Source organism: Elgaria multicarinata, chromosome 13 (assembly GCF_023053635.1).
Source record: "Elgaria multicarinata webbii isolate HBS135686 ecotype San Diego chromosome 13, rElgMul1.1.pri, whole genome shotgun sequence".
Classification (NCBI taxonomy): Eukaryota; Metazoa; Chordata; class Lepidosauria; order Squamata; family Anguidae; genus Elgaria; species Elgaria multicarinata.
The window spans coordinates 21,597,374-21,614,754 of NC_086183.1; the positions used below are offsets into that span (position 1 = coordinate 21,597,374).

Below are 17,381 nucleotides of genomic sequence, written 5' to 3' on the forward strand. Positions count from 1 at the left end.
GCAGAAGTCAGGAACTGCCAATGCAATGCGAAATCAAGGTTCTTTCCCTGTGACTCTAGATAACCACAAGTTGGGGCCACTTTCCCACAAGGTTCCTGTAGGGGGCGCACACATGCGCACCCACTGACAGGTAGATACCTTTCTGGTTCATCTCAGAGATGGGGGTTAGAGCTGTCCGAGGCCTGAGAAATCTTGTAGGTTGGATGAATACAGACACACGGGCTCCTATATTCCAAATACAGCATTTATTGCTACACAAAACCATCAGCAGTAACAGCAACCCACAAGGCAGAGGACTCTTGGAGCGCACGAGACTCAGAGAACTAGAGGGCTACAAACAGGATGTCAGCGGTCAATTGAAGCCCCATGCCTCTCACTGCCGCTCGTACATCTCTTTCAGGATCTTCATGCTCTCAGCATAGCGCAACTGGTTCTTGTGCGAAGCCTCTTTCCACCTGTAAACGTGGAAAGAGCACCAGATGTCAGCCTGGTCATCTCCGCAGCACAACTCCCCCAAATTGGTCATTTCCCCACTACCGCCACGCCTCTCGCCCTGCACCAGCGTCTCGACCTCCTGCCTCTGGCCCCAAGGGTCGCTTCTTGTTGCCAGCGTCCTACCTCTGCCGGATCTTCTTCCACCGTTCCATGTTCTTGTAGATGAGGCTGGACATGGACGGCACGGGTTCTGGAGCCTGCGGGGGTGGAGTGAGAGAAGGACTCAGCACTTCTCTTGCCCTGCAAGGCTACAAACAACAACGCCAGATGGGCAGATGGAGCAAATCAACTCAAAAACCCTATCCAATCCCCCCCAAACAGCAACAAAACCTCGAAATGCATATGCTGGTTCAGCCTTCCCCCAACCTGGTGCCCTTCAGATGTTTCAGACTACAACGCCCAGCATTCTTGACCCCCCTGGCCATGCTGGCTGGGGCTGATGGGAGTTGAAATCCAAAACATCCAGAGGGCACCAGGGGTGTGGAAGTCACATGGCACCTTGTAGGCGAACAAATTTATTATATTTATTTATTTAATTTTATTTATTATTGCATTTATATTCCGCCTTTTTTTCCTGCAAGGAACCCAAAGCAGCATACATAATCCTCCTCCTCCTCCTCCTCTCCAGTTTATCCTCACAACAACAACCCTGTGAGGTGGGTTGGGCTGAGAATCTGTGACTGGCCCAAAGTCACCCGTGGGTTTCCATGGCTGAGTGGGGACTAGAACCTGAATCTCCCGACTCCCAGCCCGACGGTCTAGCCACTACGCCACACTGGCTCTATTATGACCTAAGCGTTCATGGAGCCTGTGGATTTATATATCATCCTTCATAGTACCTATCCCGGGGCAGCATTCTGCCTTCCTTCTTCACTCCCTTGCCCTTTTCAGTTTGTAAGCCTGAGGTATAAAACAATTCAAGTGATATGAGAATTTATATACAGTGCCTGCCAAAAGCCCTGTGTCGAATTTGTTTTTTAATTGATGTGAGTGTCTGAAGAACAGACCGATAATAAGTTCTTGTTCTGTTGTTGTTGCTGATGTGTGTTACGCTCAACCTCTCCCTCACACATTCACTCAATTCGCAGGGTCACAGTAGCTAGCCAGTCCACAACCCTCTTGACCAACGGCCACACCTCCTGCTGACCATGGTCTGAAATGCAACGAGAATGGGCCTCACATCTGTACAGGTGTATGTGCGAACCACACTCTGCTATGCAAGGGAGATTCCTTGGCCAATCAGGGATCCCGCTTATATATGTACATGTCTACACACTTAGGGCCATTCCATACTGCAAGATGCACAGGCGGAAGGGAGTTACACAGCTCAACTCCTTCACAGTTGCTTTCCACCCAGGGGGAAAAAACCCTGCACATCTGCCTGTGGTGAGCTTCCCCCTTGCTGCCACTTCTGCAGGTTATAAATGGGGCGGTAGTTCAGTTCTGGACTAGAAAACCAAGTGTGTGTGGGGGTCTTCAGGGTGGCTCCAATTTGGCACCAGAAACTACCCATAATCCTTTTCTCTCTCCCCCTCCACCTGCCCCAGTTTTAGGGTGCTCTGACCGGTTCAACAGCCGCTTTCGCCTCCTTCTCGGGCTCCAGCGGGGACGGGATGCGCAGGTTCACCGGCTCCCCTGTGGCGTTTGTCTGGCAGGAAGTCGGAGGCGGCAGCTTGTACACATCCTGGCTCTTCCCGTTCAGTCCCTCAGACCCCTAGGAACACAAACATTGGGAGAGAAAAGGCCAGAGGTTCAATCTCTACTCAGCCTGCCAATTCTATGCGTCACATGAGTCTAACTCTATTAAATCCATTACTTTTGGGCCCTGTCTTTCCCTCAGAAGAGCCCACAGTGGCGTTATGTTAGTATCAATTACCATGGGATGGCTGAGCTGAGGGAGAGGAGAGAGAGAGCAGGGCCATGGCACTGTTCCACTGCAGACTTCCTTCATAGAATCATAGAATAGCAGAGTTGGAAGGGGCCTACAAGGCCATCGAGTCCAACCCCCTGCTCAATGCAGGAATCCACCTTAAGCATCCCTGACAGACGGTTGTCTAGCTGCCTCTTGAAGGCCTCTAGTGTGGGAGAGCCCACAACCTCCCTAGGTAACTGATTCCACCGTCGCACTGCTCTAACAGTCAGGAAGTTTTTCCTGATGTCCAGCCGGAATCCGGCTTCCTTTATCTTGTGCCCATTATTCCGTGTCCTGCACTCTGGGAGGATCGAGAAGAGATCCTGGCCCTCCTCTGTGTGACAACCTTTTAAGTATTTGAAGACTGCTATCATATCTCCCCTCAATCTTCTCTTCTCCAGGCTAAACATGCCCAGTTCTTTCAGTCTCTCTTCATAGGGCTTTGTTTCCAGACCCCTGATCATCCCCGTTGTCCTCCTCTGAACACGCTCCAGCTTGTCTGCATCCTTCTTGAATTGTGGAGCCCAGAACTGGACGCAATACTCTAGATGAGGCCTAACCAGGGCCGAATAGAGAGGAACCAGTATCTCACGCGATTTGGAAGCTATACTTCTATAAATGCAGCCCAAAATAGCATTTGCCTTTCTTGCAGCCATATTGCACTGTTGGCTCATATTCAGCTTGCGATCTACAACAATTCAAAGATCCTTCTCGTTTGAAAGCTCCTCTTCCCTCAGTTGTTACCATCAGGCTGAGCTGAGGGAGGTGAGAGGGATGGCAGGGCCTTTCCACCAGCCCTGCTAAAAGAAATATTTTCCCTCATCCCTTTTTCCTTGTGTGTTGTGTCTTTTTAAATTGGAAGCCTGCGAACAGGCCCTGTCTTGTTTAACTGGGAGACTTTTTTGGCTGAGGAACAGCAAAAAATAAAACAATTACTTCAACTAATAAAATAAATAAATAAATGTAGGGATGATCTCATTTGATCCCCTCCAAACCCCACCCTGAGAGGTAGATTGGGCTGAGGCCATTGCCCCGTTACATGTAGTGCGGGTCCGGTTACACTTAGTCTCAGTCAGACCCGCCCTCCAGGGACAATGGTATTGCCCTACGGTTGAGGGCTTTTGTGAGAACAACCAAGATAACTTAGGCAAAGTTTTGTAAGCCTTGAGCCGAAAGCGTTACATAAAGGATGTAAGAAGATCCCTGCTGGATCAGACTGAGGGTCCAGCACTGTTCACACAGTGGCCAACCAGCTGTCGACCAGGGAGTCAGAAGCAGGACATGGTGCAACAGCAGCCTCCCACCCATGTTCCCCAGCAACTGCTGCATACAGGCTTACTGCTTCTGACCCTGTAGCGCATAGTCATCAGGACTAGTAGCCATGAATGGCCTTCTCCTCCAGGAATTTATACAACCCCCTTTTAAAGCCATCCAAATTGGTGGCCTTCACCATATCTTGTGCTGGTGAATTCCATAATTTAACTATGCGCTGTATGAAGAAGTCATAGAATCATAGAATAGCAGAGTTAGAAGGGGCCTACAAGGCCATCGAGTCCAACTCTCTGCTCAATGCAGGAATCCACCCTAAAGCATCCCTGACAGAGGGTTGTCCAGCTGCCTCTTGAATGTCCTTCCTTTTTATCTCTCCTGAATCTCCCACCAATCAGCTTCATGGAATGACCCTGGGTTCTAGTATTTTGAGAGAGGGAGAAAAATGTCTCATTATCCACAATCTCCACACCATGCACCATACATAAAGTATCTTTGGAGCTCTGCTTCAGTTCCCACGATTTTATAAAAGCCCTTTTTCAACGGAGGATGGGATGTACCTCTTCGTCCTCTGGCAGGGAGGGCAGATGAGGGCTCGGAGATCGCTCCTGCTCCCGCACCATGGGGCTGTTCCGCATCCAGGCCCGACAGATCGGGTAGAGCGGGGTGCTCTCGGAGAACTGCGCCAGGTCCACACTCCGGTCGAAAAGCTTGATGACATAGGTGTCTGTGGGCAGGGGGAGGGAGGGGGCAACAAAGGAGCAGGTTGATTTGAGATACAGATCCACCCCGCTGCCCCTTATTTATTTAATTTATTTGAAATATTTCTTGGCCACCTTTCAGGGCAGAAGCCCTTCCAAGGTGAATCACAGCAAAACAAAAACAAAAAAGATCAAAACAGTAGAACTATTAAAAGCGATTAAAAACATAAACATGGTAAAATCAATTAATAAAAGACAATAAAACCAGCAACAAACCATGTCCTTGGGTGGATGGGGAAATGACAAGCGTTTTTCACACCAGGGGTTGGCGACTTGTGGGTCTCCATTTGGTTTGGCCAAAAACTCCCATCAGCCCCAGCAAGCCGAGCCAATGGTAAGAGTTGATGTGGGACTCCAGATGTTTTGGTCTGGAAACTGCCCATCTCTTTTCTCAGACCCTCTAAGCTAGTCTTCCCCAACTTGGGTCCCTCGCGACGTTTGGGCCTACAACTTCTATCAGCCCCAGCCAGCATGGCCAATCGTCGGGGATGATGGGAGTCGTAGTCCAAACCCACTGGAGACCTCCTCCTCCCCAAGTGGGGGAAGCCTGCTCTAAGCCAGCTGTTACAATGGAGGTGAAGCACCCCGTCCTTCTCCCGTTGAAACGAAAGGCCCTGGTACTCCGGAGGAAGCAGAGGAACAGAGCCACTAAAACAGGGGTGGGCAACTTGTGGCCCTCCAGATATTTTGGCTTGCCCCCCCCCCCTGTTCTTTGGTGCCTTGGGCTGACGGGGAGTTGTAGGCCCAAACATTTGGAGGGCTGTGAGTTGCCCAGCCCTGTATTCAATGATCAAGGAATTAGAAGCACCGGCAGCAGGGATGATGGGACTTGCAGTCCAACACCTCTGGAAGGCACCAGGTGGAGGGAAAGCTGGCCTGTGAGGGTGGAGCTCAGAAAAGATGATTGGGTGGCAAGGTAGGGGGAGAAAAAGAGAATGTGTGGGTGGGTGGGGAGAGACCCACGGCATAGGGGCACAGTGTATGTTTCGCATGCCAAAGGTCTCAGGTTCGATCCCCGGCATCTCCCAACAAGGCCAACCCTACAAACACCGCCCCCCACCCTGCCAAAATGCACTGGAGACACTAGCATGGATCTCTTTAGAAGGATCTCTTTAGAAGGAGATAACTCTTGCCAACGGCTATAGCAGTGACTGCCAAATAGATCCTCCGTCTTCAGAGGCTGGGCACAGAACAGCAGGGGATGGCTACCAGTGCCATTCTGTGCCCTGTGGGCTTTCTGCTAGCCCCCCGTCGAAGACACAGCACTGAATGGCAGCTCGTTCCATCTTTAGTAACGGCCAGTCAAAAGCCGGGCATGTCCGATCTTTGGCCCGGAGGCCAGCGAAGCTTTTCCTTCCGAAGCTTCCACTCACTCTGCTTCTGCTGTCCGCCCTCGGTGAGTCCGTCTTCCGTCTCCTTCCTCTTCTTGCGACGGTGATGGGGGAACCGGGTGGAGGGCCTGGGAGCACAGGAGGGTGAGAAAACGTGCGACTGGCTGCAGAGCCTGCATTGAGCAGCGGGCTGGACTAGCTGGCCCACCAAAGCTCCCCCCTTTCAACTGTACGACTCTAGCAGTCACTGTGTAGGTCCGGGGTGCGGAACGTCTTTCAGCCCGGGGGCTGCATTCCATTTTGGAGAAGCTCTCGAGGGCCACATTCCAGTGGTGGGCGGGGCCAAAGGCAGGCAGAGCCAAAAGGAAAAAGGGGCAGGCAGGGCCTACATATAAGCACTTCTAAGCTTGGAGCTTTTACTGCCAGGTCACTAAGCTTTAGAAGAGGCATTTCAGGCTTTTAGAAGGGAAGAGCTAAATGATTGGTGGGCGGGGAAAAGGGGGCGTGGTTATTTGAGGAGTCCTGGAGGGCCTGAATGGGATTTCAGAAGAACCAGACGGGGACCCCAAGAACGCTAATATCGGCTGGCAGTCATGCTATGAAGCACAAGGACTGGAAGTGGCATGGTTGAGATCCACAAGGTGGCTACCAGGAGGAGGGCCTTCTCTGCTGTGGCACCCCGGCTGTGGAATGAGCTCCCTAAGGAGGTTCGCTTGGCGCCTACATTATATGCTTTTAGACGCCAGGTGAAGACCTTTTTATTCTCCCAGCATTTTAACAATCTATAAATACATTTTAACTTGGTGTTTTAAATTTGTAATTTTGCATTGCTGCTGTTTTTTCTGGTTGAGCTTTTATATTGTATTTTATATTATGTTTTCATACTGTTGTTTTATACTTTGAATGGTTTTAATTTTTGTGAACCGCCCAGAGAGCTCCGGCTATTGGGCGGTATAGAAATGTAATAAATAAATAAATAAATAAATAAAGGGAGCAGAGGGTGGGTGGGGGGGAATGGTTTAGCCACCTCTGGACCGAAGCAGCAGCTGTTCAACAATGAAGAGTGGGCTCTTCACGCTTCGGAGAGAGGGATGCTTCACAAAAAGCCTTTCGGACCGAAGCCAACCAAAGAAAATGATGTGCAGCCCTTCCCTTTAGGACAGGGTGACCGCATTGTAGAAGATGGTAACGGGCACGCAGAATTAGAACAGAACTCTGTCTCTGCAGAGGCCACCAGTGAGGGAGGAAGCAGCAGCCAGGCACCTCTCCATCGGGCCTGGGTCCAGCTCCAGCTGAGAGCCCCCTCCCTCCTGCTGTCAACTGTAACTGCTGAACTTTCCAACTAAGATTGTAGTGCCTGAATTTGCTTTCCTTTCCCCCCTCCTCCTCCTCCCTCCCAATCCCCTTTCCTTTTGTGTCATGTCTTTTAGATTGTAAGCCTGTGGGCAGGGACTGTCAAGAAATACTTTTGTAAGCCGCCGTGAGAGCCTTTTTTGGCTGAATGGCGGCATAAAAATCCTTTAATAAATAAAATAAATAAATAAGGTTCCCATTGCAAATACAGGCGGGCACACACAGGGGGGGAGGGAAGGGGGAGGAGACACGATTCTGATTGGGACTGTGGCAAATGGATAATGCGCCACTCCATCCTTGCCAAGGTCCCGATTTCCTTCGCTGCCTCCCCTCGCTGGAGATTCATTCAAGAAAAATCAACTGTCGCGTGGGCAAACTACACAATGAATGCCACGTCTCATTTGGCCCTCATTCTGTCACTTTATCCTCTGTAAGGTGTTTGTTTGAAGTAAGTTAATGAATGGTTGGATCAGCCTGTGACACAAGACTAAGAATGAGACCACACTCGTCTGGTTTTCAGTGTAAAACTACTATTATTGGGGGAATCTTGCGGTATCTCAGTGAACAGCCCAGAGAGCTTTGGCTATTGGGCAGTATAGAAATGTAATCAATCAATTAATTAATATAAAAATAAAAACATAGTTATAAATATAATATAGTATAAAATTAAACAAAATAAAATGAAATAAAAATAATAAATAAGAAACATTAACACATTGTGGCACAAGCTTTCGTACATCTGATGAAGTGAACGGCAGGCCACAAAAATTTGCGCCAGAATGAATGTGTTAGTCTTGAACACTCCTGCAAGTGCTCATACTTCTACACTCTCCATTAAAACATACAAGACTAGGTTCCAAACATTGTGCAGGCAAGAGAGAGAATAATGATTTCGCCACAGTACCCACAGTACCCACTGCTGAAGAAAGCAGACTTGCCTCTTTGGCTGTGGGATCAGCTGTGGGAAAAACCTGCAAGTAAAATTTCCACTGCACATATACACACATGGTTCTCCTCCTCCTCACATATTTGCATGCCCCTTCTTTTGAACCGGGTTGAAACGAAGGCCAATGAGCAGAATGAAAAAATATCCAAATCTCCAGTCTCTCATGCAATAGTTATCTAAAAGCGGGGAAGAAAGCTGTAATAAACCGTACCTCTTTCCAGTGGCAGTAGGAGAAGAGTCCCTGTAACAACAAAGCAAGAGGGATTAGGAACTGCCCAGAATGCAACAGTATCACCCGCAAGAAGAAAAGTCTGTTTTCTAGGAAGGCTGGTCCCAGAAAGCAGATGAATAAGTACTGGGGTTCTAAAAAAGGCTAGGAAAAATGTACCCATTTTACAGATGGAGAACAGCAAAATGTAACCTCCCAAGTATTTCTATTGCTTTCGGTTAGTTCCTACAGAAAGAAAATAGTGGAATCAGGGGTGCAGAACTCCTTTCAGTCTGAAGGGTAAATTCCACGTCAGAGAAGCTCTCAATTTCAGTGGTGGGCAGGGCCAAAGGCAAAAGGGGTGTGGCTGAAAGGAAAAGGGGCGTGGTCAAAAGGAAAAAGGGGGCAGGGCAGAAACACAAGCATTTTATTCATTTATTTTGTTTGAAGCTGTTATTGCCAGTAACTAAGCCTTAGGAGAGCCATTTCAGCCTTTTGGAAGGGAGGAAAAACTACACAAAAGCCAGCAAGCCACCAAACAAGAGGCGGTTGGAGAAAAGGGCCTGGGGCCTTCTGGAGACCCCTGGATTTAATCCCTAGGTTAAAGATTGAGATGCCAAGCTGGGCGCACCCTTTAAAATAACGAGGTAGGCTAGATTCAGACTGGATTCCACCTCTGGGCTCTTATGAAGCGATTGTTTCATTGAAATAGGAGTTTATATTCACGGTTGTTTTACATCAGCTACCACGTTAGGGGATTTGGCCTCAAAGGAGGTCTAGAAACCCATTCTAACAGGTATAGCTATTGTCATGCTGTCCCCCTTAATAAAGTTTCCAGAGGCTTCTTTCTAGGGCTCTGTTGGAGGCCAGATGCTGGGCCTGGTCAGGGCTAAGGAAGCTGTGGTTCCCCTGATGTTGCTGGACTCCAGCTCCCATCAGCCCCAGCCAGCAGGGCCAACGGTCAGGAATCACAGGAGCTAGAGCATCATCTGGATGGCCAAAGTTTCCCTGCCAGAGACTACATTGGATCTCAGGGGGATTTTTGTCGCCAAAGTGACGGGATCGGGAGACGACTCTCACCCACTCCGGACATAGGTAGTGTATTATTGCAACAATCTGGGGGCTGAGTCTTGAAACAGGACCTTCCCTGCTGCAAACATCACACCACGGTACAACAAGCAAAGCAGACGGAAAGGGGGAAAGAGGCCACGGAACACCACAGAGGCCTCCTTACTTGGTGAGCCCGTCCGACTGGGTCTTCCCGGAGTCCTCTTCCATCTGCTCCCTAAGGAGAGGAAACAACACAAGAGGAAACAGGATGTCAGTGGCCTTATCTCAAAAAACTGGCTTCTCTCACCTCCTGTGTAACAAAGCCGCTCCTTCTTACGGGAGGAAGATCTAGCTGCAAAACAGGCCCCATGAGGCATTCAGGCCTTCTTCCCATGTGAGGCTAGATCAGCCCATACAAGAAATGACAAGCCTACAGAATCATACGGTTGGAAGGGACCTCAAAGGTCATCTAGTCCACTCCCCCGCCCCCAGTCTCTGCTTGAAAACCTCTGAAACAGGACAGCCCACCACCTTCCAAGGAAGTCTGTTTCACTGCAGAACAGCTGGTACCATTAAGAAGGTCTTCTTCACATTGAGTCATAATCCCCTTTCTTGTAATTTGAACCCATTTCTTCAGGTCCTACCCTGAGAGGCCTTCTCCAGGCTGGCGCCCCCTGGAGGTGTTGGATTGCTACCCTCCCCAGCCAACATGACTGGCCATGTTGGTGGGGATGATGGGAGTTGAAATCCAACACATCCAGAGGGCACCAGGTTGGGGAAACCTGCTGGCGCAACAGAAAGCAAATTTGCTCCGTCTATCGAGGGATGGGGAACAGGTGGTCCTCCAAATATTGTCGGACTGCAACATCCATCATCCCTGACCACTGGCTAGGGCTGATGGGAATTGCAACATCTGGAGAGGTGCATGTTCTCTACCACGGATCTATGTGGTAATCCTTCAAATATTGGAAGGTAACTACCAAGGTCATTCTTTCTCTCTGTTTTTTTAATTATGAAATTGTATTTTATTTCAAAATAGAGTTAACAAATTAAAGGCAACAAAAAGAAGGAAATACATGAGATTTTGTGTGTATTAGGTAGGGGTGTGTATATATACACACATACACACACACACACACACACACACACAGAGGCAACTGTAATTGATTGGAATTTTATCAAAAGTTTGAAAAGCTTCAACTCTTAGGAAAGAAATGGAAACCATAGTACCATAATATCATTGTTCGAGTTAGGTTTCGCTGCACTTGCTGCATTCTCCTGTCCCAGAATTAAGCTTACACAATGCCCACACGCCTGAACCCTGAAGCACCTGGTGATACTTACCGATCGACATCGGTCTTTTCCAGCAGACACTGCAACACAGCTTCAAGGCGGTTCCGAGCATTGGCTGTCTCTAAATCTGGGGCAGGGCCCAGAAGGGAGAGAAATGGGGAGAGAGAGAGAGAAGTTATTCTTGCTGAAAGCATGTCAACCTCCCTCCCTACTCCAACTTTTCAGAACATTGCAAGATCTTTCCACTGGCTTGGATCCAGAAATCCCAGAAAAATCTTCTGCTGGTAGAAGAGAGGCATTGTTATTGTTTTTTGCTGATTTCAATTATCCTTGCAGCCCTGAGGCCCACAAAAGTCTCCTCCAGAGGATTTGGGGACCCTCTAGTATAGCATGAGGAGTGTTGCAGGGCTGTATGGGGAAAGAGGGAAAATGGGCTGCAGGTCTTCCAGGCCTGAGCTGTAATCTAACTACATATTGGATGCACAGACCTTCCTCTCTGGGGAAAGTTTGTGCAAGTTACTTTTATAACAACTACTCATCTTTTAGATTCAAAGTTTCCTCGGCATCCTACCTGGCTTTTCTATTTTTACTTTTGTATGCAGCATGATTCTCACGGACTCAGTTTCCTGCAAGAGAAAAAAATAAAATTTCTTCACGCATGCAATTTGGTACAGAATTGCTCTAAATTTGTTGGTTGACAAGAGGTACAAAACGAGTAAATTGACATATCGTATAAACTAATTTGTGTGGCTGTAGAACTAGGCAAGCTTTTGATTTACACAAGACACTTTCCAGAAGTATAGTGGTGTTAGGATACTATAGATCAAAAGACAAGAAAAGTTTGGGGGAACCTTAGAGTCTTGCAACACCAGCTTCCCATGTTGGAAAGTTGGAGGACAGATCTAGATAGGGATAAAGATGTAATTTTAAACATATTTTATACATAGGATCCAAAATGCAAAGGAAAACATACAAGGCAATTTAATCAGAAATGGCCAGTGTTTTCATCAGCCCTCTTTCCCAACTTCATCATAACATGAAGAAGAGCTCTGTGTAAATGAAAAGCCTGACATCATGCTACATCCTCAAATATTGGTCTTCAAAAGTGCTAACAATGACAGCTTTGTTTCTACACACAGGAAAAAAATATGGCAATTTAAAGGCCAACAAATAGCATTAGCTTCCATAGACTAGAGCCTACCTCATCTGATGCATGAAGCATTAAAGTCATTTAGCAAATGCAAACAAGCAAATGAGATAGTTTGACATAGCAGAGTTAAAATGCTTCAGCCTCCATATTCCTCAGCAGCGTGGATGAACTTTGCATTTTCTCACTTCCACATCCCAAATGTGTTACTGAAAAAGGTGGAAGCCAAAGCATTTAACTCAGGCATGGGAAACCTGCAGCCCATGAATTATAGTTCAATTGTTGTTGAACTACAATTCCCATCACTCCTAACCACTGACCATGCTGGGTAGGGGTGATGGGAGATTTTAGTTCAGCAACATTTGCAGGTCCACAGGCTCCCAACCCTGATTTAACTAAAGAGCCTCAAACCCATCTCTTCTTGGTCATTCACTTATTTACCTATATGGTAATTTAGTGCTTGACAGCATCCCTCTAGTATCTACATAAGCTTACTTGTTTGCAGCGCACTTGATCATATTGCACACTGTTGGCTCAGTGGTACAGAACCTGCTTTGTGTGCAAGAGGTCCCAGGTTCGATCCTGGCATCTCCAGGTAGGGCTGGAAAAATTCCTGCCTGAAACCCTGGAGAGCTGTTGCTGCCAGTCAGTGTCCAGAATACTGGGCTAGATGGACCAATGGTCCAACTCAGTATAAAGCAGCTTCCTATGTTCCTACATCTACAGAGAGGGAGAGAAACAGGTAAACAAGTAGAACCAAAAAAGGCATGAAATGCAAGAGGTGTTGAGCCTGGGATACTTCTATGCAAAGTTCAAAAAGTGTTTTAATCAAATCTGGGATTCATTTGCCTAGAAACGTCGCAGAGGGCACCTCTTGCATTTCATGCCTTTTTAAAGCAATCCTGCACACATCTACTCAGAAGATCTGTACAGCACCATGTACATTGATGGTGCTATATAAATAAATAAATAATAATAATAAACTTTGTATTCCTTTCGGCGCCTCCTGAAAACGTCATTATTCCAGGAAGCCTTTCCTTAACGACCAGCCACAGATCACTTCTTTTAAAACCTATATTGAAGTGTTTTATTCTGTTTTTATTTCATCTTGTACACCGCTCCGAAATTTTGAATGGGGAGCGGTATATAAATATTGTAAATAAATAAATAAATAAGTAAGTAAGTAAGTGCTACAGAGTTCAATGGGGCTTACTCCCAGGTAGGGAGATATGAAATTACAGCCGGGAAGCCTGCCTGCTTACCTACCCTTCATGCATCAGATGAAGCGGGCTTCCCGTCTAGCAAAGCTTCTACCACAATACATTTGTCGGCTTTAAGGCGCCACAAGACTCTTCGTGGCCTTTGCACTCACAGATCAAGAGGACCAGCCTGCTGCTTTGCTTCTCCTACTTTGTTTGCTTGGAAGCAGTGACTTCAGAAGCCGGACGGACCTGTTTCTCCAAAAGACCAAGAGCGAAACCCAGACGTTGCTAGCGATTGCTTCCCTTCTCTTCCTCCGTATCGTTCTTCCCACCCTCGTGCGAACCCGGACACCTCCAGCAAAAAAAAAAAAAATTCCCCCAGGAATCAGCCAACCACCTCTCTACCAATCGCCCCTTCTCTGATTCCCGTCCGCACGAATGCAGAAAAACCGCCTCTAGTGCATTGCATGCTGGGGGTTGTAGGCACTGGCAGTGGGCTGGGAAGCTTCGATCCAGTCGCTGCAGATTATTCTTCCTGCGAATAGCAAGAGCGCAGCCATTTTGATGGCTCAGAAGATCTGGGTTTCCCCTTATGGGAACTGTAGTTTTCTGAATGCCTGAATTGTAGTTCTCTCTCTTCTCTTGATGGAAGTCCATCAACAGGAATCCGAAAGCCACAATTGGGCAATACTAGGGTGACCATATGAAAAGGAGGACAGGGTTCCTGTATCTTTAACAGTTGTATTGAAAAGGGAATTTCAGCAGGTGTCATTTGTATATATGAAGAACCTGGTGAAATTCCCTCTTCATCACCACAGTTAAAGGTGCAGGAGCTATACTAGAGTGACCCGATTTAAAAGAGGGCAGGGCACCTGCAGCTTAAAGTGTTGTGATGAAGAGGAAATTTCACCAGGTTCTCGTTATATACAAATGACACCTACTGACATTTCTTTTTCAATACAACTGTTAAAGATACAGGAGCCCTGTCCTCATTTTTATATGGTCACCCTATGCGGCAATACTAACCAAAATTCAACAAAGTTGTGCATTTATTTATTTATTTCATTTTTATACCGCCCAATAGCCGAAGCTCTTTGGGCGGTTCACAAAAATTAAAACCATAATAAAACAACCAACATGTTAAAAGCACAATTACAAAATACAGTAAAAAGCACAACCAGGATAAAACCACGCAGCAAAATTGATATAAGATTAAAATACAGAGTTAGAACAGTAAAATTTAAATTTAAGTTAAAATTAAGTGTTAAAATACTGAGAGAATAAAAAGGTCTTCAGCTGGCGACAAAAGGAGTACAGTGTAGGTGCCAGGCGGACCTCTCTGGGGAGCTCATTCCACAACCGGGGTGCCACAGCGGAGAAAGAAATTTTCAAGTTCTCCAAAATTCTGCATCAGGATGGGTGGTCCCAAAAACATACATTTGGCCAGATGTTGAAGCCATGAGATCTGCAGTATCTTAACCAACATCTGGTCATTAAAAAAAAATCTTCTTCTTGTTGTTGTTGCTTCCCCCCATCCCAGTTTTTTTGTGTCACCCTATGCATGCTTTCAGGGGTCCTTCTCCAAGAGCCCCTGCCAAAGGAAGTGAGGCAGGTGGCTACCAGGAGGAGGGCCTTCTCTGCTGTGGAATGAGCTCGCTAAGGAGGTTCGCTTGGCACCTACATTATATGCTTAGACGCCAGGTGAAGACCTTTTTATTCTCCCAGCATTTTAACAGTCTATAAATAAATTTTAACTTGGTGTTTTAAATTTGTAATTTTGCATTGCTGCTGTTTTTATCTAGTTGAGCTTTTATATTGTATTTTATATTATGGTTTTATACTGCTGTTTTATACTTTGAATGTTTTTAATTTTTGTGAACCGCCCAGAGAGCTCCAGCTATTGGGCGGAATAGAAATGTAATAACTAACTAACTAACTAATCCTGTGCATGCATACTCATGACAAACTCTTCTAAGTTTGATGGGCTTTATCCCACAGTGTGGCCGGGCCCTATGATTAGGTGAAATGAGGTGGCCACCTAAGTGACAGATGCTGGGGATAGGGGTGAGATCATAGAATAGTAGAGATGGAAGGGGTCTAAAAGGCCATCAAGTCCAACCCTGTGCTCAATGCAGATCTTGGTGAACAGAGCTGGACAACTCCTTAGGCTAGCCTGCTGCTTTCATGTGCAGTGGAGGACACTGTGCCATTGTCAGTGTACAGCAGGGGTCGCAACGTGGGGCCCGTGGGCACCATGGCACACATATGTATGTCCTAGGTTTCTTGTGAAGGGGTCTCCAACATGGTGCTCACGGGCACCCCATGTTTTAGAAATGTATTTAATAATTTCCCATTTTTTAAAATACATGTACATGGATTTGTATGGATTTAACATATGTACATAGATTGCATACTACTTTCTAGCAATTATACATAGACTTCAACTGAAGCGGATCAAATATCCAGACAAGTATCCATTTGAAAGATGGCATCTAAACACCACCTGTTCAAATACTGAAAGCGTTGTAAGGTCCTTGTTCTATTGCATTACAGGAGCTGAGTGATTATCCTTCCAATGTTGTAATACCAGTCTTTTAGATGTTGAAAGGGTGCAGAAAATCCATTGATGCTGACCATTTGTTAATTTCCATGAAGCAGGTAAATAATTTAAAAGAGCATGTACATCAGTGAATATTAAAGACTGTTACAGTACACAATGTATCAATGCAATAAGCTTCTCCCCAAAAGAAGCAACTACTGGATATTGCCAAAATGAATGTTTAGGAGAAGCATTGGCTGCATTGCTGTACCAGCAATTAGCTGAATTGGACAATCTTTTATTCCAGAGATGTTGTGGTGTCCAATAGTCATGTAACGAACATCTTTGCTGAATAAGATGCAGCCTAAGATCCATAGATGTGACAGGTAGATGCCAAAGTAACGATCCACTGATTAGGCATTTTGCGGTGGTGCCCACAGCAGTTCCACCAATCCAAAAAGTTTGGGAACTCTTGTGTATCGTAATCTTTATTGTATACAACCAAAGGATATTACAATGAAATAAGATTAAATCAAATACAATTGTATATAACTAATACGCAAATATTCAGTAGGATATTATCATTCAATAGAGTACAGTATTCCTTTCAATCATTAGGCAATACTGCCATTGTGTTGTGGCTACAGTGTTGGACTGAGAGTTGGGCGATCCTGGTCCTAGTCCCCCCTAGGCCATGGAAGCTCACTGGGTGACTCTGGGCCAGTCGCAGACTCTCAGCCCAACCTACCTCACAGGGTTGTTGTTATGAGGATAAAATGGAGGGGAGGAGGATTATGTACATAGCCTTGGGTTCCTTAGAGGAAAAAAGGCGGGATATAAATGCAATAAATAAATAAATAAAGTCCATGGTCTCAGTGAGGGAAGAAAAAGGAGTCTAAATTAATAAATTAGAGTTACTGATAGTTTTAATAAAGCTGGAATGTATCTTCTTGGCTACCACAGCAAATACCACACTGCCATTGTTAAAATAAGATTTCAGTCGCCAATCTGGTCAGCTTCTGTACGCAGAATGGGTGGCGGACACCATCTTGCCCCTTCACCTCAGGCAGTAAAATGTCTTGGAGCCAGCCCTGATGCACAGCATTGCATCTTGTATGTTGTCTGTTCGTAATGAGCCCTGCTGAAAAAACCCATCCCTTTCTCCAAGGAACGTGAGGGAGGCGACGCTTAATCTGTATCTTCTTCCCACACCCCACCCTTGGCCATACAACCTTGTAAAAGTGCAAGCTAACTACATCCTATCTCCCCGGCAGGAGAATACCAGGCAGGAGCAGAAGCACCAGTTCTGGATTGATCTCTACCTCTGCAGCTTTCAAAGTCAACTGGAATTTTTTGCTGATCCAACCAGTGGTAATTACAGGTGCTCATGCAGTGCTGCAGGGGTTGTCAGGGATGTTATATATTTTAAGGGAGTTTCCCTTGTCGTAAAAGATAATGAAATATAGCCAATGTCACTCATTTCAGCCTTCGTTCCACCCCACCCATGGCTCTACCATCCTACGGTACACTGAGAGCAACTCCAGGACATCGTGTGTTGAGTGAGAGTCTGCTTCGGTCATGCCTACGTGACTACAATGATGTATCTGCTGGAGATGTTTTATTAACCGTCTTGAGTCCCAGTACTGGGAAAAATGCAGGATAATAATAATATTGCAGAGTTCCCAAATGTGTGTCTCTGTCTCTCTGTCTCTCTGTCTCTCTCTCTCTCTGTCTCTCTCTCTCTCTCTCGTTTCTCAATAGCATTGTCAAACTGTGCCACAGCATCACATTCATAACACATGTTCAGCACACACTTCCAGCACAGCACCTTGTCCTCGTCTAGACTGCAAGCCTATACCCATTTTACCTAGGAGT

General features: G+C 46.4%; 1 protein-coding gene across 5 annotated transcripts; it reads right to left on the reverse strand.

Moving 5' to 3' along the window:
* Positions 1–226: 226 nt before the first annotated feature.
* LIN37 (lin-37 DREAM MuvB core complex component) lies at positions 227–13,445 on the reverse strand. Of its 5 annotated transcripts, none has more exons than XM_063140743.1 (10): positions 13,362–13,445; positions 11,190–11,244; positions 10,670–10,745; positions 9,510–9,560; positions 8,279–8,308; positions 5,811–5,896; positions 4,237–4,403; positions 2,060–2,209; positions 619–692; positions 227–455 (listed from the first exon to the last, which is right to left on the reverse strand). In XM_063140743.1, exons 1-10 carry the CDS (start codon positions 13,434–13,436, stop codon positions 374–376), a joined length of 846 nt encoding a protein of 281 aa, XP_062996813.1. In that variant the 5' UTR covers positions 13,437–13,445; the 3' UTR covers positions 227–373. The 5 variants fall into 5 exon arrangements, with proteins under 5 accessions (XP_062996813.1, XP_062996814.1, XP_062996815.1 ...); XM_063140744.1 differs by lacking the exon at positions 13,362–13,445 and adding an exon at positions 13,176–13,329; XM_063140745.1 differs by lacking the exon at positions 13,362–13,445 and adding an exon at positions 13,138–13,329.
* Positions 13,446–17,381: the final 3,936 nt, after the last annotated feature.